Raw genomic sequence first — 18536 nt, 5'->3', positions numbered from 1 at the left:
TGTATATACATTCTTCTCTAAAATGAAAGAAAGTTCAGTTCCACATGATACATTTGGCTTTCTTTGTAAGCTTCTCTTGGCTTATTCTTTGACCCAGGTTGGTCCCGATGGTCTGATGAAGTTAAATGGCTCAGCCCTTAACAATGAGTTCTTCACTTCAGCAGCCCAAGGCTGGAAGGAAAGACTCTCAGAAGGTAAGTGTTCAACCTTATGTGCCTCCTAGATTGTATATGTACTTGGAGCTACTTTGAGGGCAGATTGGCACCTCTATGCCTCAGTGAGTTTTTGAGCTAAGGACGCGATGTTTCCATAGGGTAGAACTAGCTATCCTGTGTGAAACACATATACTGACTTTTTTCTGGAGCCTGTGTAACCAGGTCTAGTTCCAGATGGAGTCTAGCAATGTTCCTTTAAGAAATCAAAGACAGGGCGCCTGTGTGGCTCAGTTGGTTAAGCGACTGCCTTCGGCTCAGGTCATGATCCTGGAGTCCCGGGATCGAGTCCCACATCGGGCTCCCTGCTCAGCAGTGAGTCGGCTTCTCCCTCTGACCCTCCCCTCTCTCATGCTCTATCTCATTCTCTCTCTCAAATAAATAAATAAAATCTTAAAAAAAAATAAAAAAAAGAAATCAAAGACACCTTTCAATTTAGGGAAACTAAACAAATACAGATTTTAGGCCCTCTTCCTCAATATTTTTATCAGTGATCAGATTCTGATCAAGATTTTGATTCAGTGATTCTAGGTTAATGCCTAGGAATTGAAATTTTAATAAGCAGAGTATAGAATTAGTGCTCTCTTATATTTGTTTTTCAGTACACATGGAATACAAACTAACACTTGAAAGGTCATATGAAGTTATACCAAGGCATAGCTTAAAGCAACTGTGAAAAGCTTTAAAATGAATACATTTGTGTTTTGTTTTTAATGAATACATTTGTAGGGAGAGCAATTAGGAATGCTATTCATTGCTGATATTTTGTCAGATCATTAGCATTTAGAGTTAATTGACCAGCTAATTAATATCTATATTGTTCACTGCAGTTGTTGACATTTGCCTTCTTATTGTTTTGAGCTTTTTTTTAATTGTTTTGGGGGGACAAATTCTGTGTAGAAAGGCTCTCTCACTAATTACTCTGGTCCTATCAAAGATTTTCTTGAGCAGAGACCACCTTCCCCCCCCCCCCCCCAGAAAGAGCTGCAATCACACAAGCACTTTAAAACATATGCATTACTATTACCTTTCTTTAAGAATAATTTGATAAGGGGCTCCTTGGTGGCTCAGTCGGTTAAGCGGCTGCCTTCAGCTCAGGTCATGATCCCAGGGTCCTGAGATCGAGCCCTGCATCAGGCTCCTTACTCAACGGAGAGCCTGCTTCTCTTTCTCCCTCTGCCTGCCTGTCTCTCCCTCTACTTATGCTCTCTATCTCTCTCTCTGTGTCAAATAAATAAATAAAATCTTAAAAAAAAAAAGTAATTTGATAAAGGATTTATGCCCCACCCAACTCCCCATTTTTTTGTTTTTGAGAGAAAGAGAGAGCAAACTGTGGCAAGGGGGAGGGGGGCAGAGGGAGAGAGAGAATCTGAAGCAGGCTCATGCCCAGTGCAGACCTGGAAGCAGGGCTTGATATCTGGATGCTGAGATCATGCCCTGAGCCGAAATCAGGACTGTTACGACTGAGCCACCCAGGCGCTCGCCCCCCTGGCTCCCCCACCACCCAGTTTTTTAAAGTGGGTATTATCATCAGTGATACCTTGATTGTTATCAGTGTTACTTTTTTCTTTTTTGCATATAAGCAGTCACTGCTATACCTAGTCATGTGATCATATTTTATGAGCAGCAAAAACTGAGCACTGTACACATGTGAACAGAATTCAATACTTTTTATTCCTCATTCTCTCATGCACAGTAGACTCAATGAAAAAGTAGTCATGGGTTGGATTCTGACAGGCACAGTCCTCTTTTCCTGCTCCTGTACCCAGGACTGTGTCCTGGAACACTTTTCCTTTCGATCCTCTTATCCCAAAGAGACCTAAACCTGAAGTCCACCATTTCTGCCTCTTTTTCCTTGGTGTCCTGGGTATTAGAGTATAAAAGAGAGCAACCTTTCTGAGCCACAGTTTGAAGGTGGCCTACCCAGCACATTCAGCTGTTCTCTGCTGTTGGAGTGGGAGGGATTGAAGTGCTTGGTGATATATGCAAATAAATGTCATTTTCAGAGCAGTGGGGTCATTGGCATGTTGAGCACTTTATTGCCAAGGCACTAGAGTGGTGCAATTTCTGGAGCAATTAGAAAACTGATGACTCCCAAATAACTCCCTGTGGTTTTACTGGAACCTCAACTGCCTATAAGCAGGATCATGGGTCACAGCTGTTCATTATGCAGTTAGAGATAAAAGGCACAAAATAACAAGTTGCCTGAGAGAAACAGGACGCTAAAATAACAAAGTGCCCAGTGGCATTATTTACTGAAACCACGTGACTCTTTTTTGCAGGGGGAAAGAAATGACAAATTCAAGGTTAGTGATAAAAGAAATCTGTGGGGAATATGATGTTTGGAGCAGGAGGGAGGTGCTATAGGAGAGCCCAGAGAAAAGGCACAGGTGGCCTCAGCTGAGTACCGGAAACTGCATGCAGGGGTGTGCAAGCATTGTATGTCCCCTGATGGCTTCCAGGGGCTCCTTTCCAGTGAGGGATTGTGGGAAGTTTCTCTTACTTTCACATGGTAGTATTCTGACTCCTGCATGAGTCTTTCATGATTTACAAATAGTTAAAAGTTAGAAACAGCATATTTCTATCGAGTATCTTTTTTTTTTGTTTTTGTACATTATAGGTGAGTTTACACCTGAGATGCAAGTGAGAATTCGACAAGAGATTGAGAAGGAGAAAAAAGTAGAGCCATGGAAAGAACAATTCTTTGAAAGCTACTATGGTCAGAGGTAATACCAAGACAGGTTCTGTAAACCAAATGTGAATTCCTACATATATCTCACAGCGTGTTTCATATTAACTACCTTTCCAGAAATTCTAATCCTCAGTTTCCTTCTATTATTTCACCAGTTCTTTTTAACTAAGAATTTTTTTTCTTTTTATGAATCATGCATGCACAGAATTGGGTTCCTTGACTCTTGACACATTACCATTGTGGGTGGGTTGGTTTCATTAAAAAAAAGAAAATTATTATCTTGAATTGGAATCCCTTTCTTTGAATAGATTGAATAGTTCTTATCAATAATTTTATAAGTTATAAGAATACTGAAGTTCAGTACATTTTTTCTAGTAGTTAATTATCCCACAAGATGGTAATTTACCCAGAATCACCAAGGAATCCTAGGAATCCCTAGATTCCTAGGATTAAACAGCCTCTCCTCTAGAAGGCCCTCTGGCAGGTCTTCATAGCTGAATGAAGATACAAACCCTGTTCTCAAGGGAATATACGTTAAATCTTTTTTTTTTAATAAAATATCTGAAAAGAAGTTAATGGAGACATTTAAATAGATGACAGTGGAGCTGTATTATTGTTTGAAGTAGAATTGAACATCCAGAGATTTATTGGTTTGTCTCCCTTCTTGCCTTCTGCATACCTAATGGCAATCCTTAAGGATACTCTGTAACCACAGTTTGACAACTAATGGCTCTTTTTCTTATTTCCCAGTAGTTCATTGATCCCCTTTATGGTCACGTAGGAAGTGATTCCTGTTGTGATTAATGAGTCTCACGTACGGGTACGCCTGGCCGGCTCAATCAGTAGAGGGTGTAACTCTTGATCTTGGGATTGTGTGTTGGAGCCATATTGGTCTTAAAAAAAAAAAAAAGTCTCACATATTGATCTACACTCTTGGTATGAACTTTGAGCCCTTCTCCATAAATGATGGTGTATCCATTTAGACTGTTATCACAGGTAACTGTCACTCTGTAAGTATTGTTAATTTCCTCCATAGGCATTGTAGGAATTTTTGGGTCTTTTCTGTTTTCAGCTGTTACTTTTTTTTGCCAGTTTTTACAGGAGGACTGTTTTCTATTATTGTCTAGTTTTGTTGTTAGCCACTCCATTTCAGAGGTGCAGTACAGATCATTTGAAGTCACCAAAGAGGGTCCCTTGCTTTTGCCTGTTTAAACAACATTCTAAAACATGATGAAGAGTCTCTAGTGACCCCCGCTGAGTAGCCTAGTTCTAGCAAGGCCACACTGTGGAAGTCCCAGTTGACCTTCACTCCCAGGATAGCTCAGGGACATTGATCTCAGAATTATAGAGCTATACTAAGTGAAGTGTAAACGGGCTTTCCAGAAACTCCAGAGTTCTAATTTTCTGAAGAACGTTGACAGCCACCTCCTATCTCCTCAGGGGCCTGTAGATTTCTTGGGCCCTCCTTTCTGCAGGTGCTACAGAGCAGAGTTGAGCAGGGTGCGTGGGTCTTGGCCTTCTTTCACTTCCCTTGTGGGTAGTCTGTGATGTTTGCCTCTAGACAAGGTAGCCCTTCTTAATAAACATAAGTAATAATGATAATTAACATTATTGAGCTTTAATATGTGCTAAGTACTGTTCCAAGACTTTATATGCATAATTTAATCACACCAACAGTGTAAAGTGATGAACCTCAGTATATAATGAAGAACTGAGATACAAAAGACTAGTGACTTACTTAATGTCACATGGATGTATCAGAGCCAGGATTTGCATCTAGGCACTCGAACTCCAGAACTTCACTACTACTAATAATAATAGTGATGATATATGAGGAATACCTACTATATGTCAGGGTTTCTTCTGGGCATTGCCATATACTATTATCTCCTAACGCTTTCAATAACATAGGCCATTTTTCAACTAGAATATTTTTTTCTTCCACCTTTTAGTTCTGGTCTGAGCCTTGAGGATTCAAAGAAATTGACAGCCTCGCCCAGCGATCTCAAAGTAAAGAAAACCCCAGCTGAGCAACCAAAATCCATGCTCCCTTCAGAGGCCTCACCTGTCAGTATAGTCCCAGTAATTCCCCAGTTAGGGTCTAAAGAAGAAGTGGTGCAAATGCCATCCCCAGGAAGAAAAGAAGAGCATGAAAGCCAAGATATGGTGCAGCCAAACCCCAAATCCACAGAGCCCCTACTTCCCTCAGCAAGCAATACACAAGAGCTTAGCAGCATTCTTCCCATCAAGTGCCCAAAGGATGATGATCTCTTGGAGCAGAAGCCAGTTGCCTCTGCTGAACAGGAGTCTGAGAAGGAGAATCATCTCACTACAGTTTCTAATTATAACAAAGATGAAGGCCAAGAAGCTTTAGTTACATCCCCAAACAAACCCAAGAGTCCTGGGGTGGAAAAACCAGTAATAAAGCCCATGGCAGAAGCAGGTCCCCAGGATATCACTGCGAAAGAACCTCCATCAGCTCTGGTTGATCACAGCCCAGAAAGCCTCAAGAGGAAATCTTGTCTCATCCAAGAAGAGGCCCCCGTGAGCTGGGAGAAAAGGCCCCGTGTCACGGAGAATCGCCAGTACCAGCAGCCATTTCAAGTCTCGCCACAGCCCTTTCTCAGTAGAGGGGACAGGATCCAGGTGCGAAAAGTACCACCTCTCAAGGTAAGAGAGTGGGAAGAACTGAAAAAGAGAGGATGCATGAACACTAAGTTTCGGGTCTTACTTATTAAATTTCAAGTCATTTGTGGTATTTCTTAACACAGAAGCAGTTGTATGTATGTGATAAGCCTGTAACTGTGTTCTTACATGAGCAAAATTATTAATAAACAGGCATTTAGAACTGCATTCCTACAGATCTTTATTAGTGTTTGAGTAAGTAATGGGTGTCTAATTAATTAGACCACCTCCACCCACGCTCCCTGCTGGCTGCTCTTACATCCTAAGATAGTTGTGGAAATTATTCTGTCTCATGTGACAACATAAGAAATAAAATGAACAGAAGGAAGCCATCGGCTTTTTTGTGGCAAGAGCCATGATATTTAAGTGTACCCTGGCCCTTTTCTTACTGCCATAACTGATTTGATGTTCTGTGGTTCTAGAACTACCCTTAGTTCCATCTTTTTAAAGGAAACCTCTGTGGTTGCCGTGGGTCACTGCTGGTTACTTGAGGGACATTAGGAAGGTGGGGTAGCCTTGTTAAGCTCTCCAGCTCAGGCTGTGTCACTGACTTCCATGTTAGCATTCTGTTGCTGCTTATCAAATCTTTCACATTCGTAAAGCAGTATCCTTATCTTAGTATATAACGACTGCATCTAACCAGTAGTGAGCCCTTTAAAACCCAAACACATTTTTACTTCTGATCTAAAGGTTTCCTAATACTTGGGCTTGCGCTTAATAGCAGTTTGCAGTTCATTTATTCACTTAATAAATAGTATATGTTAATAAATTTTTACTAATGGTATTCATTAATACTATTGTGTCTACTATGCACGCAGGCACTGGGTATTACTCATTCACGTTAGGATATAAATAGAAAAAAAAGTCACATAGAAATACTTTTTCCCCCTTTTTTATTTATCTTAGATGAACCAAAGTTAGTTCCATCAGGAAATATCCCTTAGAAACATTCAGTTGCTAGTACTTGACCCATTTCATTTATTATGTATTTCTCTCTCATTTTGCGTCTATTACTAATTGTATGACATTCTCATTACTTTTTAAGATTTGTGCACCTAGGAATCTCCCTTTTTAAAAAATGTTTGCCACTTTTCTACCATTAACATACCTTGCATGCTTTGCCAGAGATTGTGATTTTTTATGAAAATCACTTAATTTTTTTCCCCCACTTTTACTGTTATAAAAATATTAGAAACCTTTCTGTAATGAATGTCAGTCAGAACTTCTATGCAGACCTGAGAGCCGAGTTACATTTTGGGTTTTACTTTATATAAATGATACTGGGTAAGATTCATCATTTCTGTTTCCTCATCTGTATAGAGGCTGAATTATATGCCACTTGGTCTGCTTTCTCTAATCCAGAGAGGCTCCACACTGAAAACTTAAGTCTACCGTGACTGTGTTATTGTTATTTAATTTTTTCCCTTTTGCTTCTCCTTCCTCATCCCCCTCCACTCCCCCACAGAATATTTTCTACCAGAAGTTGCTTTAATAGCTCTTACCTTAGGCCGTATCTCAAATCCCACTTTCTTAGACAGAACTTAATGTAATTTATAATAGAGCAAAATCTTTTAACTAAAACTTAAGTAGAAAAATAAAATTTTAATTTTATTACAAATGTTATACATGTGTGTATATGTAAGTTATATACATGCATATGTGTGCGCATGTTACAACATGGATATCTGTAACGATATGTACGGGGGGGATGGAAAACTGTGTTTCCTATTTGGTATCCATTTATTTATTTATTTATTTATTTATTTATTAATTAAAGATTTTGTTATTTGAGAGTGAGAGAGAGCACAAGTGGGAACAGGAGCAGGGCTGTGGATGGTGGTGGGGGAGAGGGAGAAGCAGACTCCCTACTGAGCAGGGAGCCCGATGCGGGGCTCCATACCAGGACCTGGAGATCACGACCCAAGCTGAAGGCAGATGCTTAACTGACTGAGCCACCCAGGCACCCCATCTGTTCAGTATACATGAGAAGAATTTACCTTGCTCTACTAGGATAGCGCTTCTTGGTGTTAAGTTGTTACCAGTGCCCGGACAACATTGAGCCCTTAGTGCTTACAGATGTAACATCTCATTTATTCCACATAAGCAGGTAATAGAGCTATTTACATAAATAACTGAAACTTATTATTTTTATGTATTAAGACTTTTATTAGAACCACTTTTAATGAATTTATCAACATGTTAGTAATGATTTTCAGTCATTACAATAGATATTATTTATTCTGCTAGGTATGTTATTATTCTCAAGATTATTCTGATACAAGGTTGTTTGTCCCTATGTACAATTCCCCTAAACAACTGTGCTTTTACTTTCTTGGATTTAATTTTCTGGTTTTACCTATTTTCTCCCCGTCCTAGGGGTCTCTTCTGGGTGATATTACCAAGGGGCAACAATTGCTTCTTTCCCTCTATTGGTAGCTTCTAAAATACTGTGCAGTTAGATGTAAAAGAGACTCTCAGTGTTTAAGAGAGAGATGAGGTACATCTTCTGACGTGAGACGTGTGGACTGTGTGACGCCTGTGACAGTCCCACAGCTCTGACTTCTGAAGGACAGAGAATCTGTTTCTCAGGACTACTGACCTTTTGAGAAATGGATATTGCAAATAATGAAAAATTTTTAGTGACTTTACTATTCTTAAGGAGTTCCAGAAAGATAACATGCATTTTCTTAGAGCCCTGTGGCTTAATTTTTCTTTTTTTTAATTAAATGCCCTAGAAAATCTGTAACCGTTATTTGCTCCTTTAAGTTCTGGCCACTACTAGAAGGGTCCAGACTTTGATGCATTCTAATTGAGCTCTGATAGCTTCCAAAGTATTGTTTCAAATAGGAGTCTGATTCCTTTCAGATACAGTATTTTATGGTATGAAAATCAGCGGTTTCAAACTCCCAGGAAGTGTTTCAGAAAAGCATATTTTCTCTAGAGTTCTAATTTGTCAATTTGGGGATAGGACCCGGAGCACATATATTTTTTTTAATTTTTTTTTTTTAAGATTTTATTTATTTGAGAGAGAGAGAAACAGCATGAGAGGGGAGAGGGTCAGAGGGAGAAGCAGGCTCCCCGCCGAGCCAGGAGCCCGATGCAGGACTCGATCCCAGGACTCGAGGATCATGACCTCAGCTTAAGGCAGTCGCTTAACCAGCTGAGCCACCCAGGTGCCCCCAGAGCACATATATTTTTAACCAGCTCCCCAAGTAAGGATAAAGCCAGCCAGGGATGAAAATGAGTGTGGTGAACACTGTATACATTATGTACATACTCCCTTGTGTGGACGGACGGAGTGGGATGCATCTATGGATCACACACTGTCTACCTTCCAGTGCTATCTAGACGCCTCTGTCATTGAGATAATTCAGCCTGAGTGCTTACGCGTGCATGTGTGCGTAGAGCAGAAGAGAGCAAGAATTCTCCTCGGAGCTTGGAAGGAGAGCTAAGAAGAAAAAGACAGTGGTATGCCTCTTCTCTCTCACACACATTCGAAAGTCAAATACCCCACAAGGTCTGTAGCTTAAGTAATACGCAGTCGTGAGTAGTAATGCCATTAGGAGGGAGTTGTGTTGAGAAGGGGATTTGGGGCAGAGAGGATGCTGGGGGAGGAGAGGCTTTGGCACCAGTAGCGGAGGTGGAAGGACCCTAGAGACACAGTCACGTTGCTGTCTCCACGCTTTGGTCTCTCAGCCATGACCCCCCCCATCTCTGTGACTGGGGTGTAGCGGTTACCGCAACAATTCAAGTGTTCGGGAAGTTCTGCTTATCTTGTCAATGAAAACTAAGCTCTGGGTTTTTTTCCTCCCTCCTTCTTTCAGATCCCGGTCTCCAGAATCTCCCCCATGCCTTTTCCTACATCGCAGGTCTCTCCCAGGGCTCGTTTTCCAGTCTCCATCACTAGTCCTAACAGAACAGGAGCCAGAACTCTTGCAGACATCAAAGCAAAAGCCCAGCTGGTCAAAGCACAGAGGGCGGCCGCCGCTGCAGCCGCCGCCGCTGCCGCCGCCGCGGCCTCAGTTGGAGGGACCGTTCCAGGACCTGGCCCCGGGGGCGGACAAGGCCCAGGAGAGGGCGGTGACCCCAAAACCGCTGGAGGAGGGAGGCCAGGCTCAGACAGAGGCCACGAACCTGGAGAGGGCCCCACCCTGGAGTTGGCAGGAACTGGAAGCGGGGGAGGTACGAGAGAGCTTTTACCCTGTGGGCCAGAGACTCAGCCCCAGTCTGAGACCGAGAGCCCAGACCAGGCACAGCCTCATGGTGTCTCTGGAGCACAATTACAGCAAACCCCCTCGGTGCCTCCAACCTCTGCCAGCGGTGGAGCCGGCGCAAGGGCCCCCTCACCAGCCCACACTGACGCGCCCCCACCAGCTGTAGGGAAGCCGGCTAACGAACCCCCGCACCCCCCTAGGGCAGCAGCCGCAGTGGCCTCTCTCCCCCACCCACAAGGCCCCGGGACCTGCAGACCGGAGAAGGCGCCTTCTACTCCGGCGGGTTCCGCTCTCATCTCAGATGCCTCCCCACCTGTTCGTTTTGCAGCCGATGGCACAGTCGAGCCCAGAGCAGGTTCTGGTAGGAATATGCCAGACCCTTCGGCCTCAGCGGAGACAACCGCTAGTACTTCAGCGGCTGTGACTCCCTCTCCTTTAACATCGTTGTTGACCGCCGCCGCTTTAGAAAAGCTTCCTGTACCCCAGGTCAGTGTAAGCGTAGGGCCTCCGGGATCAGCTCCGTCCTCGAGCACTTTGCCAGTAGCTTCTAGCCTTAAAACTCCAGGAACTTCTTCAAATTTGAATGGACCCATGCCAAGGCCGAGCTCTAGTATCCCTGCGAATAACCCTTTGGTCACTCAGCTGCTTCAGGGCAAAGATGTTCCCATGGAGCAAATTCTGCCTAAACCTCTCACCAAAGTTGAAATGAAAACTGTTCCACTGACCACGAAAGAGGAGCTGGGGACAGGAGTGCTCACAGGCACTGGTGCTGCAGAAAACAGCATCAGAGAGGAAGGTGGTGAGAGGCAGTCCCACCCAGCTCTGCAGCAGCTGGGGAAAGCCTTGCAAAGTAAGCAGCTCCCCCAGGTTCCAAGACCCCTTCAGCTCTTTTCAGGTAAGGAACTGAGGGACTCTAGCATTGACACACACCAGTACCAGGAAGGACTAAGCAAAGCCACCCAAGAGCAGATCCTTCAGACTCTCATCCAAAGGGTTCGGAGGCAGAACGTTCTCCCATTTGTGCAGCCCTCCCAATTCAACTTCACTCACTCAGGTTTCCAGTTGGAAGACATCTCCACAAGCCAGAGGTTCATGCTGGGTTTTGCTGGCAGAAGGACATCGAAGCCTGCAATGGCAGGTCACTATTTACTTAACATTTCCACCTATGGCCGGGGTTCAGAGAGCTTTAGGAGGACCCATTCTATAAACCCTGAAGACCGTTTGTGTCTAAGTAGCCCCACGGAGGCCTTGAAAATGGGATACACAGACTGTAAAAATGCAACAGGAGATAGTAGCAGTGGCAAAGAAGAAGATACCGATGAGGAAAGTACCAGTGATGAGCAAGAATCCATCATGGTGAAGGAGGAGCCCCAGGCTGCCCAGGGCCCTGGCAAGTGTGAAGCAAGTTCGGGACCCCACAGTAGAGAAGCCCTAGCCACCAATGATTGTTTAGCAAAAAAGAATGTGAAGGCGGAGACACCAGTGCATGAGCAAACCACTTTAAGCAAGGAGAATTACCTGTTCACCAGAGGCCAAACATTTGATGAAAAGACCCTAGCCAGAGATTTTATTCAGGCAGCACAGAAACAAATGGCTCATGCAGTGAGAGGCAAGACGATGCGTAGCAGCCCTGAGCTTTTCAGTTCTACTGCTCTTCCTCTGACTGCAGACAGTCCCACCCATCAACCTCTCCTCCTTCCACCACTGCAAACCCCGAAGCTGTATGGAAGCCCCACCCAGATCGGGCCAAGCTATAGAGGCATGATCAATGTCTCCACCTCGTCTGACATGGACCGTAACTCTGCTGTCCCGGGGATGCCTGACTGTAGCCAGGTGGCTAGCAATGTAGGTGATGTCATGTCCTTTTCGGTGACTGTCACTACTATCCCTGCTAGCCAAGCGATGAATCCCAGCAGCCATGGCCAGACCATTCCTGTTCAGGCCTTTCCTGAAGAGAACAGCATAGAGGACACACCTTCGAAATGTTACTGCCGATTGAAAGCCATGATCATGTGCAAGGGGTGTGGAGCATTCTGCCACGATGATTGCATTGGCCCCTCGAAACTGTGTGTCTCCTGCCTTGTCGTTCGGTAACGAGACTAGAAAGAGAACATGCTGTAAAGGAGGCAGGGAGGGAAGGGTTGATGAGATGTGTTTTTTGCGTCCTTTCGGAATCACAGAAATAAATTAAGTAGGTTTCAGTTGTCTTAAGAGACGTTACTTAATCAGGAATACAGAGTACAGATCTTATATTTTAGAGGAAGAGCACCTTGTATAGTAAGTCTAGGTCAAGCAAGACTTTGTGAATTTGTGACAAGTTTGCACTTACAAAATCATGTAAATATGTCACATTTTGTTTTAACATTGTTTTCCCAAGTGTTTAGGTAATGATGTATTTGAATTCAGATTTATGTTCCACTTCACGTGACTCTGAGAAAAGTTTAATGCCATGCATGGTTAAAGGAAGCTGTCTTTCTTCTCTCCTTTTTTAAGAGGCCAGGAAAAGGAAGGAATGAAGGAATGGTCTGGAGAAATGACCATTCAAGCTGATTATGTCATGATGGTCTGACTGCAGGCTTTACTTAGATTATTCAGCCTTGGCGGGATTTGGATTCAGGGTTTACTCAGTCCCTTTACCTTAGACAGAACCTTCTTAAATTCAATTTTTTGATACCGTATTAATTTCATAGGTAGTAATTCAGACTCTGAAAGCTCTCGACCTGATTCTTGGCTTCCACAGACCAGTGCTGTTGCCAAGCTCTCTGCTTGCGCTTTGTGGCCCCCTGCCCTCAAGGCCCCCTACCTTGCCCTGAGACCATGAATGTGGCCCACGAAGGGTGTGCCACCCCAGGCCCCTGCTGTTAGCTGAGCCTGTGCCGGGCAGCAGTTCCAGCAGTAACATCCGGGTACTTCGTCAGTCATGGGAGCTTACAAACAGGTGTGAGATGCTAGTAGAGCAGTAACAAAAAATGTTAGTGATGGGGTGATTTGAACTATGTGTTTTGTTGGGCAAGGGAGTAAAAAAAAGTGCAGAAACTATTAAACTGAACATAAAGAACTTTGGAAAACGATTTTAACCCTAGAAACAAGGTAGCCTCTCTTTTCCTCTTCTTGCCCAACCCTGTTACCTAATGTTCTGTAGTCCGCTGTGGTGCAGGAGGGAAAGCTCCTTGTTGCCACATTTGCCCGTTCTGTTTAGCCTGTTTTGACCTCCCAGGCATCTGAGGAGTGTGGCGTAATCTTACTAGATATTACTTTGAACACAACGTGTGCACACAGACACACACAGTAAAAGTTAGACACTTCTCCTGTTCTAGAAAATATGTCCTCTGTTTTGGATTACTGTTGTCTATGCACTAGAAATTTCTAATGTAAAGGGGCTTCAGTAAATGGCTAAGGGAACATCTAGAAAGGAAGAGAAATTAGCTCCAAAGTTTTGTTGCTTGTTTTGTTGATTCTTTTTTGTTTCCTTTGTTGTTGTTTTTTAAATCTTGTCACTAGTGACTGAAGAGTTTTTGAGTACATATATTTAGGTCATGGTTAAAGAACATTAAAATAAATCTACAATTTATCAGAACTTGGTATTAAGGAACCAGGTATTGTCAATGTGCATCATGCATATTGATTTTAAGTTTTCCTAATTTCAGGCGTGTGAAGTAAAAATACTACTGCAAACCTAGTACACTTGTAGCTGTACTTAGTATTCAGGATGTGATACTTACCATACGCAGAACAGTGTAAACTTACTAAATCACATTCCAGATTAGGAGGAAGTAGAAAGTAATACTCTTTGCTCTTCCCCATTCTGTTACCCATTCTTCCCCCCGCATTATACATGCTTTTAATACTTTTGAACCCCATAAGAAACTTACTACTTCACTGTTTTTCAGTTTTTGCTTCTGTTATTTCTTGTGGCTCAAGGCGAATACAGGATTAATGTCTGTGTTCTAGTTTCAGCTGAGACAATAGGATGTCCGCCTAATTTCCCTTTTTCTTCCAGCACACACACAAGGATCCAGGGGTAAGGAGGAAGTTCTCCAGCCAAGATCCAGTAAGAAAAATGGTTTAGTTCCCCAAACTTTTCACTACTATGGGTAATCCAAGGGCAGGGGCTAAAAGGACCTATTGCTGGTTAAAACTCTCCATGCTCAGCTTCTTCACTCCCCATGTTCAGTGCCAGGACTGAGGGCTGGTCTGTGTGCTGGAAGTGCCTGAGTATTTCTGAACTGACCCCATGCTAAACATGAATTACCAATTTGGATTGATCAAAGTGAACTTTCTTCTTTGCACCTTGCCTGTCATAGAAAGTCTCTCCTCCACAGTTCCCGTAATCTGAGTTTGGACAGACTAACCAGGAGAGGGGGAAAGGGATCAGGGATTTTCAAGTCCATTTGGAGAGCAAACCGTATTGTGCCTCTTCTTCTTGACCAAGGCTCTTGTAGATAGGTCCTAAGCATTATTATTCCCCAGATTCTCTTAACAAATAATACTCAGCTAATAAAATATTTGCATTTATGAATGTCCCTAAAACAGGATATGTCAACTAGATACACTGCCTCAGTCTTGACAAAATGAGAGAATAGGTTCTCTCGGCTTGGTAGTATATTGAATACAATCTGTTTGTCAGTTTGTTTCAACACAGTGGTTTCAGGTAGAAAGTCATTCATTTTAAGAGCTGAACAGAAAAACAATAGCAACAATCCAAACACATTACAATACAATTTGGCCCTTTTGAAAATAGAGCAGTAGGAACAAGAAAAATCTATATTATTGAGAGCATGGTACTCCAATACCTTTAAAGCAGTTTTTATTTTAGGTTTTCGGAGTTGCTTTACCTTTCAGTTCAATCTGAAAGGTTGCTAATCAATGCTAAATTCTTTTTGTGTTTTTTTTTTTCAATGGTATTTAGTTGCACTATTTCCAGTGACTAGTCAGGCATTATGCCTGATGCTTATGCCTCCAGGGTATGCTTCTCGAGCCTTCAGAAACCTTCCATTGTAGGTCGCATTGGGGAGATAGCATTAACAATAAATATGTCATCTCAGTCTTAATGACGGTTCTGAGTTGTCTAGTAGAGAAGGCTCCCTGAATCTTAAAAAAACATTCGATAAAAATTCTCCACCCTATTAAACAACCTGGGGTTGTTCACCCTACTATTCCTTAACCCCTGTGCTCAAGATACTGAAACCATCTGTGGTATCCCATGTAACATTTCTAAGAATAAGATCTGGCAAATGGGACATTTTTCTTGAAGAAGGGGAAGCATACTTGCGTGGGCTGGGAAGGCACCCAGATGTAGGTGTTTTAGGAATTATCTCAGTTTTAAATAGCCAAAGGAGCACCTCCTTGCCTTCCCGGTGAAGGTATAAATTCATACATATTGATGACTTGACAGTTACCATCCTAATTGCTTGTTATTGCCTTTCTCCACCTTAGAGCCCTTAAAGAACTCTTGGGTAAAATTATTTGTTATAATGAGGGGTTCTTCTGTGGTCATTACACCACTATTTATTTCTAGAACTCACTGTCAGTGAGCAGTGCCAGGGTTTTCAATGTGACCTAGAGGTTTCACTTCACAGCAAGGAGGGAAAAGTCCCCGTTGCATTACAACAATGTGCTAAGTAAAAAACTTGGCCAACGGTAGTTTTCAGCTCAATTTATAGAATAGTCCAAAGAGACTGAGAAACATGATGATAGGCAGGGATCTTTTCCTACCATGTTTCAATACCTACGTACCTATTGAAAGGGAACAATAGGTAAAACATTTCCTAAAGTTGAAGTAAGAGCTTCATAGATTCTTGGTTACTTTATTTTTTTTAATGCTTTACATTTGATACAACTATTAAAGATCAATTTTAAAAAAATAGCTTTCCAGTAATATATTTTAAGTAATATATATTTTAATATCTATGTAAAAAGTGACAGTGGAAGACTTTGAATTTCTCATATATGGTATGTTTAATGTAGGACCTCACTGTTAAGGCACAAATTATTACAAAGGAAGTTACTCTAAAGACACTCAGATTATTTCCGAAAAATGCAATAAGGGGAATAGTTTTGGAGTTTATTTTTTATTTTAAAAGAAAATCGACTTATTTACCACGAGCTATTTTTTTTCCTTCTGGCTTATAAGGTTTGTACAGACTGGTTTGGTAAATGCTAAACTTTTGTGTCTTTTGCCTTTTTAAAGGAATTGTTAACATTGGAATTGAGGGTATGTACAGAGAAGTTGGTGTCAACACCATTTAAAAAGTCATATTTTTTCACAAATATAGAAAAATCATTTTACATAAGAATTTTAAGTATTTGCAATAAATATATGTATATAGATTGTATGTATTCATATATTCTTATTTTTCATTTTATTATTAAGTAAAAGATAATTAAAGTGAAAATAAAAACCTTGGAGTTTTTGGTGACTCTTGAGGTCTGACATCCATCTGAGAGCGGTGTGGGTAAGGGCCCTCAGCTGTTGCCTTATATCACCATTGCAAGATGATCACAGATTGTGTAGAAGAGTCAAAATGAGGAATTTGGTGATAAATCAGGGTAGCGTATTTCTTTAAGAACTCTAGTAAAAATATTAAATAATGCCTAATCTGTCTGTCTCTGTTTTCACCCTTGAACTGTTCTGTCTCTTAACCATGGGATATTACTGGGAATGTTAAAAACAGACAAACACAAAAACATGGTGCATTTTTTTTTTTTTAAGATTTTATTTATTTGACAGAGACACAGCGAGAGAGGGAACACAAGCAGGGGGAGTGGGTGAGGGAGAAGCAGGCTTCCTGTGGAGCGGGGAGCACGATGCAGGGCTCGATACCAGGGCCCTGGGATCATGACCCGAGCCAAAGGCAGATGCTTAATGACTGAGCCACCCAGGCGCCCCCCCCTTTTTTTTAATGTGCCCACTGTTTGCTTCTAAAACAAAGAATGGTAAGAAAATATCTCAGGGGTAAAAATAGGTTTTTCTTTATCAACAGTGGTTAATAATTCATTAGCAAACATTCACTGCCACCACCCTCAAGGCAGTAGGAGTATGTGAAGAAATAATTTCATGAAGATAATTGAAAACTTGTTTTCTGTTCCCAGTTCTCTGAGAAGTGAGTTTCCTAACCAGTTCTGTATCCTTCCTGATTGGTCTGAGAGGGAGTTTCCTAACCAGTTTTAGGTCCTTCCTGATTGATCCGGAGAGCTAGAAGCGCTAGGAGAACTTGGATTTTGATCTGAAGTGTCAGGAAGGGCATTTATGCAGATGAGGACTGAGCCAGGTATTAGGAGAGCTTAACTGTCCATTGTCCCATACCTACAGATAGCCTGGAATCCTGCTGTTCAAGAGATTTTGTGGTTGCAAATACTTGGTTTTAGGATATGATTGAAGGAGCAAAATGCTACCTAGATAATCTTTGGAAATAAAGGTATCTAGTCCATTCTTTAAATAGAGATTTATTGATGAAATAAAAAAAAGGTCAGAACTTCACGAATGTATCTTAGTGACCCATGAAACTCACTTTTTATTCCAGTTCCCTAGTTCTCCCCATAATTACTCCGCCGTGATTATTTTCACTGATAAAAATAGCATATTTTGGAAATCAGTAAGGATACATAGAATGCTTTTTAAAAGATTGCCTTGTTATTTTTCAAAAATTGAAATTGCAAACATCGGGGTTGCCCAAAGATGCTGAAGATCGTTTGCCAGTCCAGGAGAACAGCATTCTAAATCTTTGCTGAAAATATGCTTTTTCTAAAGGAAATTTCTTATGTCTCAGGGAACATCTGCATCCTTACAATTCCTGTATATAATGGGAGTGAAAGTGAAATATTTCAGTGTGTGTGAACCAGCCCATTGTGGCCATTTCCAGAAACCACCCCCCCTCCACTGTTTATAGTACATATTTGTTATTTAAATGGGCCTCCTACCTCACTGGAAGTGAAATTCATATGCAGGTTAATGACGTAGGGGCCTAAATGTATAGTTGATAGGCAGTTGAATGAGAAAGAGCAATATACTAGAACACAACTTCAACTTGAATCCCCAACTGTCCTTTATTTACATGACAGTCCAGAAACCTGTGTTCTATGCTTTTGACGCCACTTGACCACAAGTGGTCTTAAGAAATAAGATTTTGCATAACGTTTCTAGCTGGTTTTGTGTACAAATCACGTTGTTCACTAATTCATCTATTTCTCAGAGCACCTACTATGTGCTAAGCACTGTACTAAGGTTCAGGTTCTGCAAGGGTAAACAAAAGCAGCCATGTAAATTGTAAAAGGTCTTCCTAACGTAGTAGCCATACAGCATGTGTCTAGTTCAGGGCTCAAGGAGTACTGTATGCTACATATTTCCCAAGACGTGATGGAAATTTTAAGTGTAAATGAGTTACGGAAGGGAATCATTTGAGGCACTGGGTGAAACCCAGTGGCAAAACATGAAGCAAGAAAGGAAAGGCATTGCCCCTAGGTGAAATAACAATGTGGAAGTGAAAAGCCATGTTAGTAAAATTTACCTTTTCTGAAAACAATCATTGGAAGATGTAGAATTCTTTTTTTTTTTTTTTTTTTTTAGATTTTATTTATTTGACACACAGAAGGAGAGAGCAAGCACAAGCAGGGGGTGTGGCAGGCAGGGGAGAAGCAGGCTTCCTGCTGATAAGGGGCCCGACGGGGGCTCGATCCCAGGACTTTGGGATCATGACCTGAGCCGAAGGCAGCCACTTAACTGACTGAGCCACC

At 42.0% G+C, this 18536-nt stretch overlaps 1 protein-coding gene across 5 annotated transcripts in view; it reads left to right on the top strand.

Annotated features, from left to right (window-relative positions):
* Nucleotides 1–16558, top strand: part of ASXL2 (ASXL transcriptional regulator 2) — a 136565-nt gene extending 120007 nt beyond the window's left edge. For all 5 annotated transcript variants that reach the window (XM_027621934.2, XM_027621936.2, XM_027621935.2 and 2 more), the window contains 4 exons: nucleotides 98–194; nucleotides 2833–2938; nucleotides 4857–5574; nucleotides 9414–16558. In XM_027621934.2, the coding sequence (XP_027477735.1) occupies nucleotides 98–194; nucleotides 2833–2938; nucleotides 4857–5574; nucleotides 9414–11897 (3405 nt within the window). In that variant the 3' untranslated portion in view covers nucleotides 11898–16558. The remainder of the gene's footprint in view (nucleotides 1–97; nucleotides 195–2832; nucleotides 2939–4856; nucleotides 5575–9413) is intronic.
* Nucleotides 16559–18536: the final 1978 nt, after the last annotated feature.

The sequence above is a fragment of the Zalophus californianus genome, chromosome 8 (genome assembly GCF_009762305.2).
Source record: "Zalophus californianus isolate mZalCal1 chromosome 8, mZalCal1.pri.v2, whole genome shotgun sequence".
NCBI classification, from domain to species: Eukaryota; Metazoa; Chordata; class Mammalia; order Carnivora; family Otariidae; genus Zalophus; species Zalophus californianus.
Note: the sequence above shows the minus strand (reverse complement) of the source record. Positions and strands in the feature narration are given on the sequence as shown.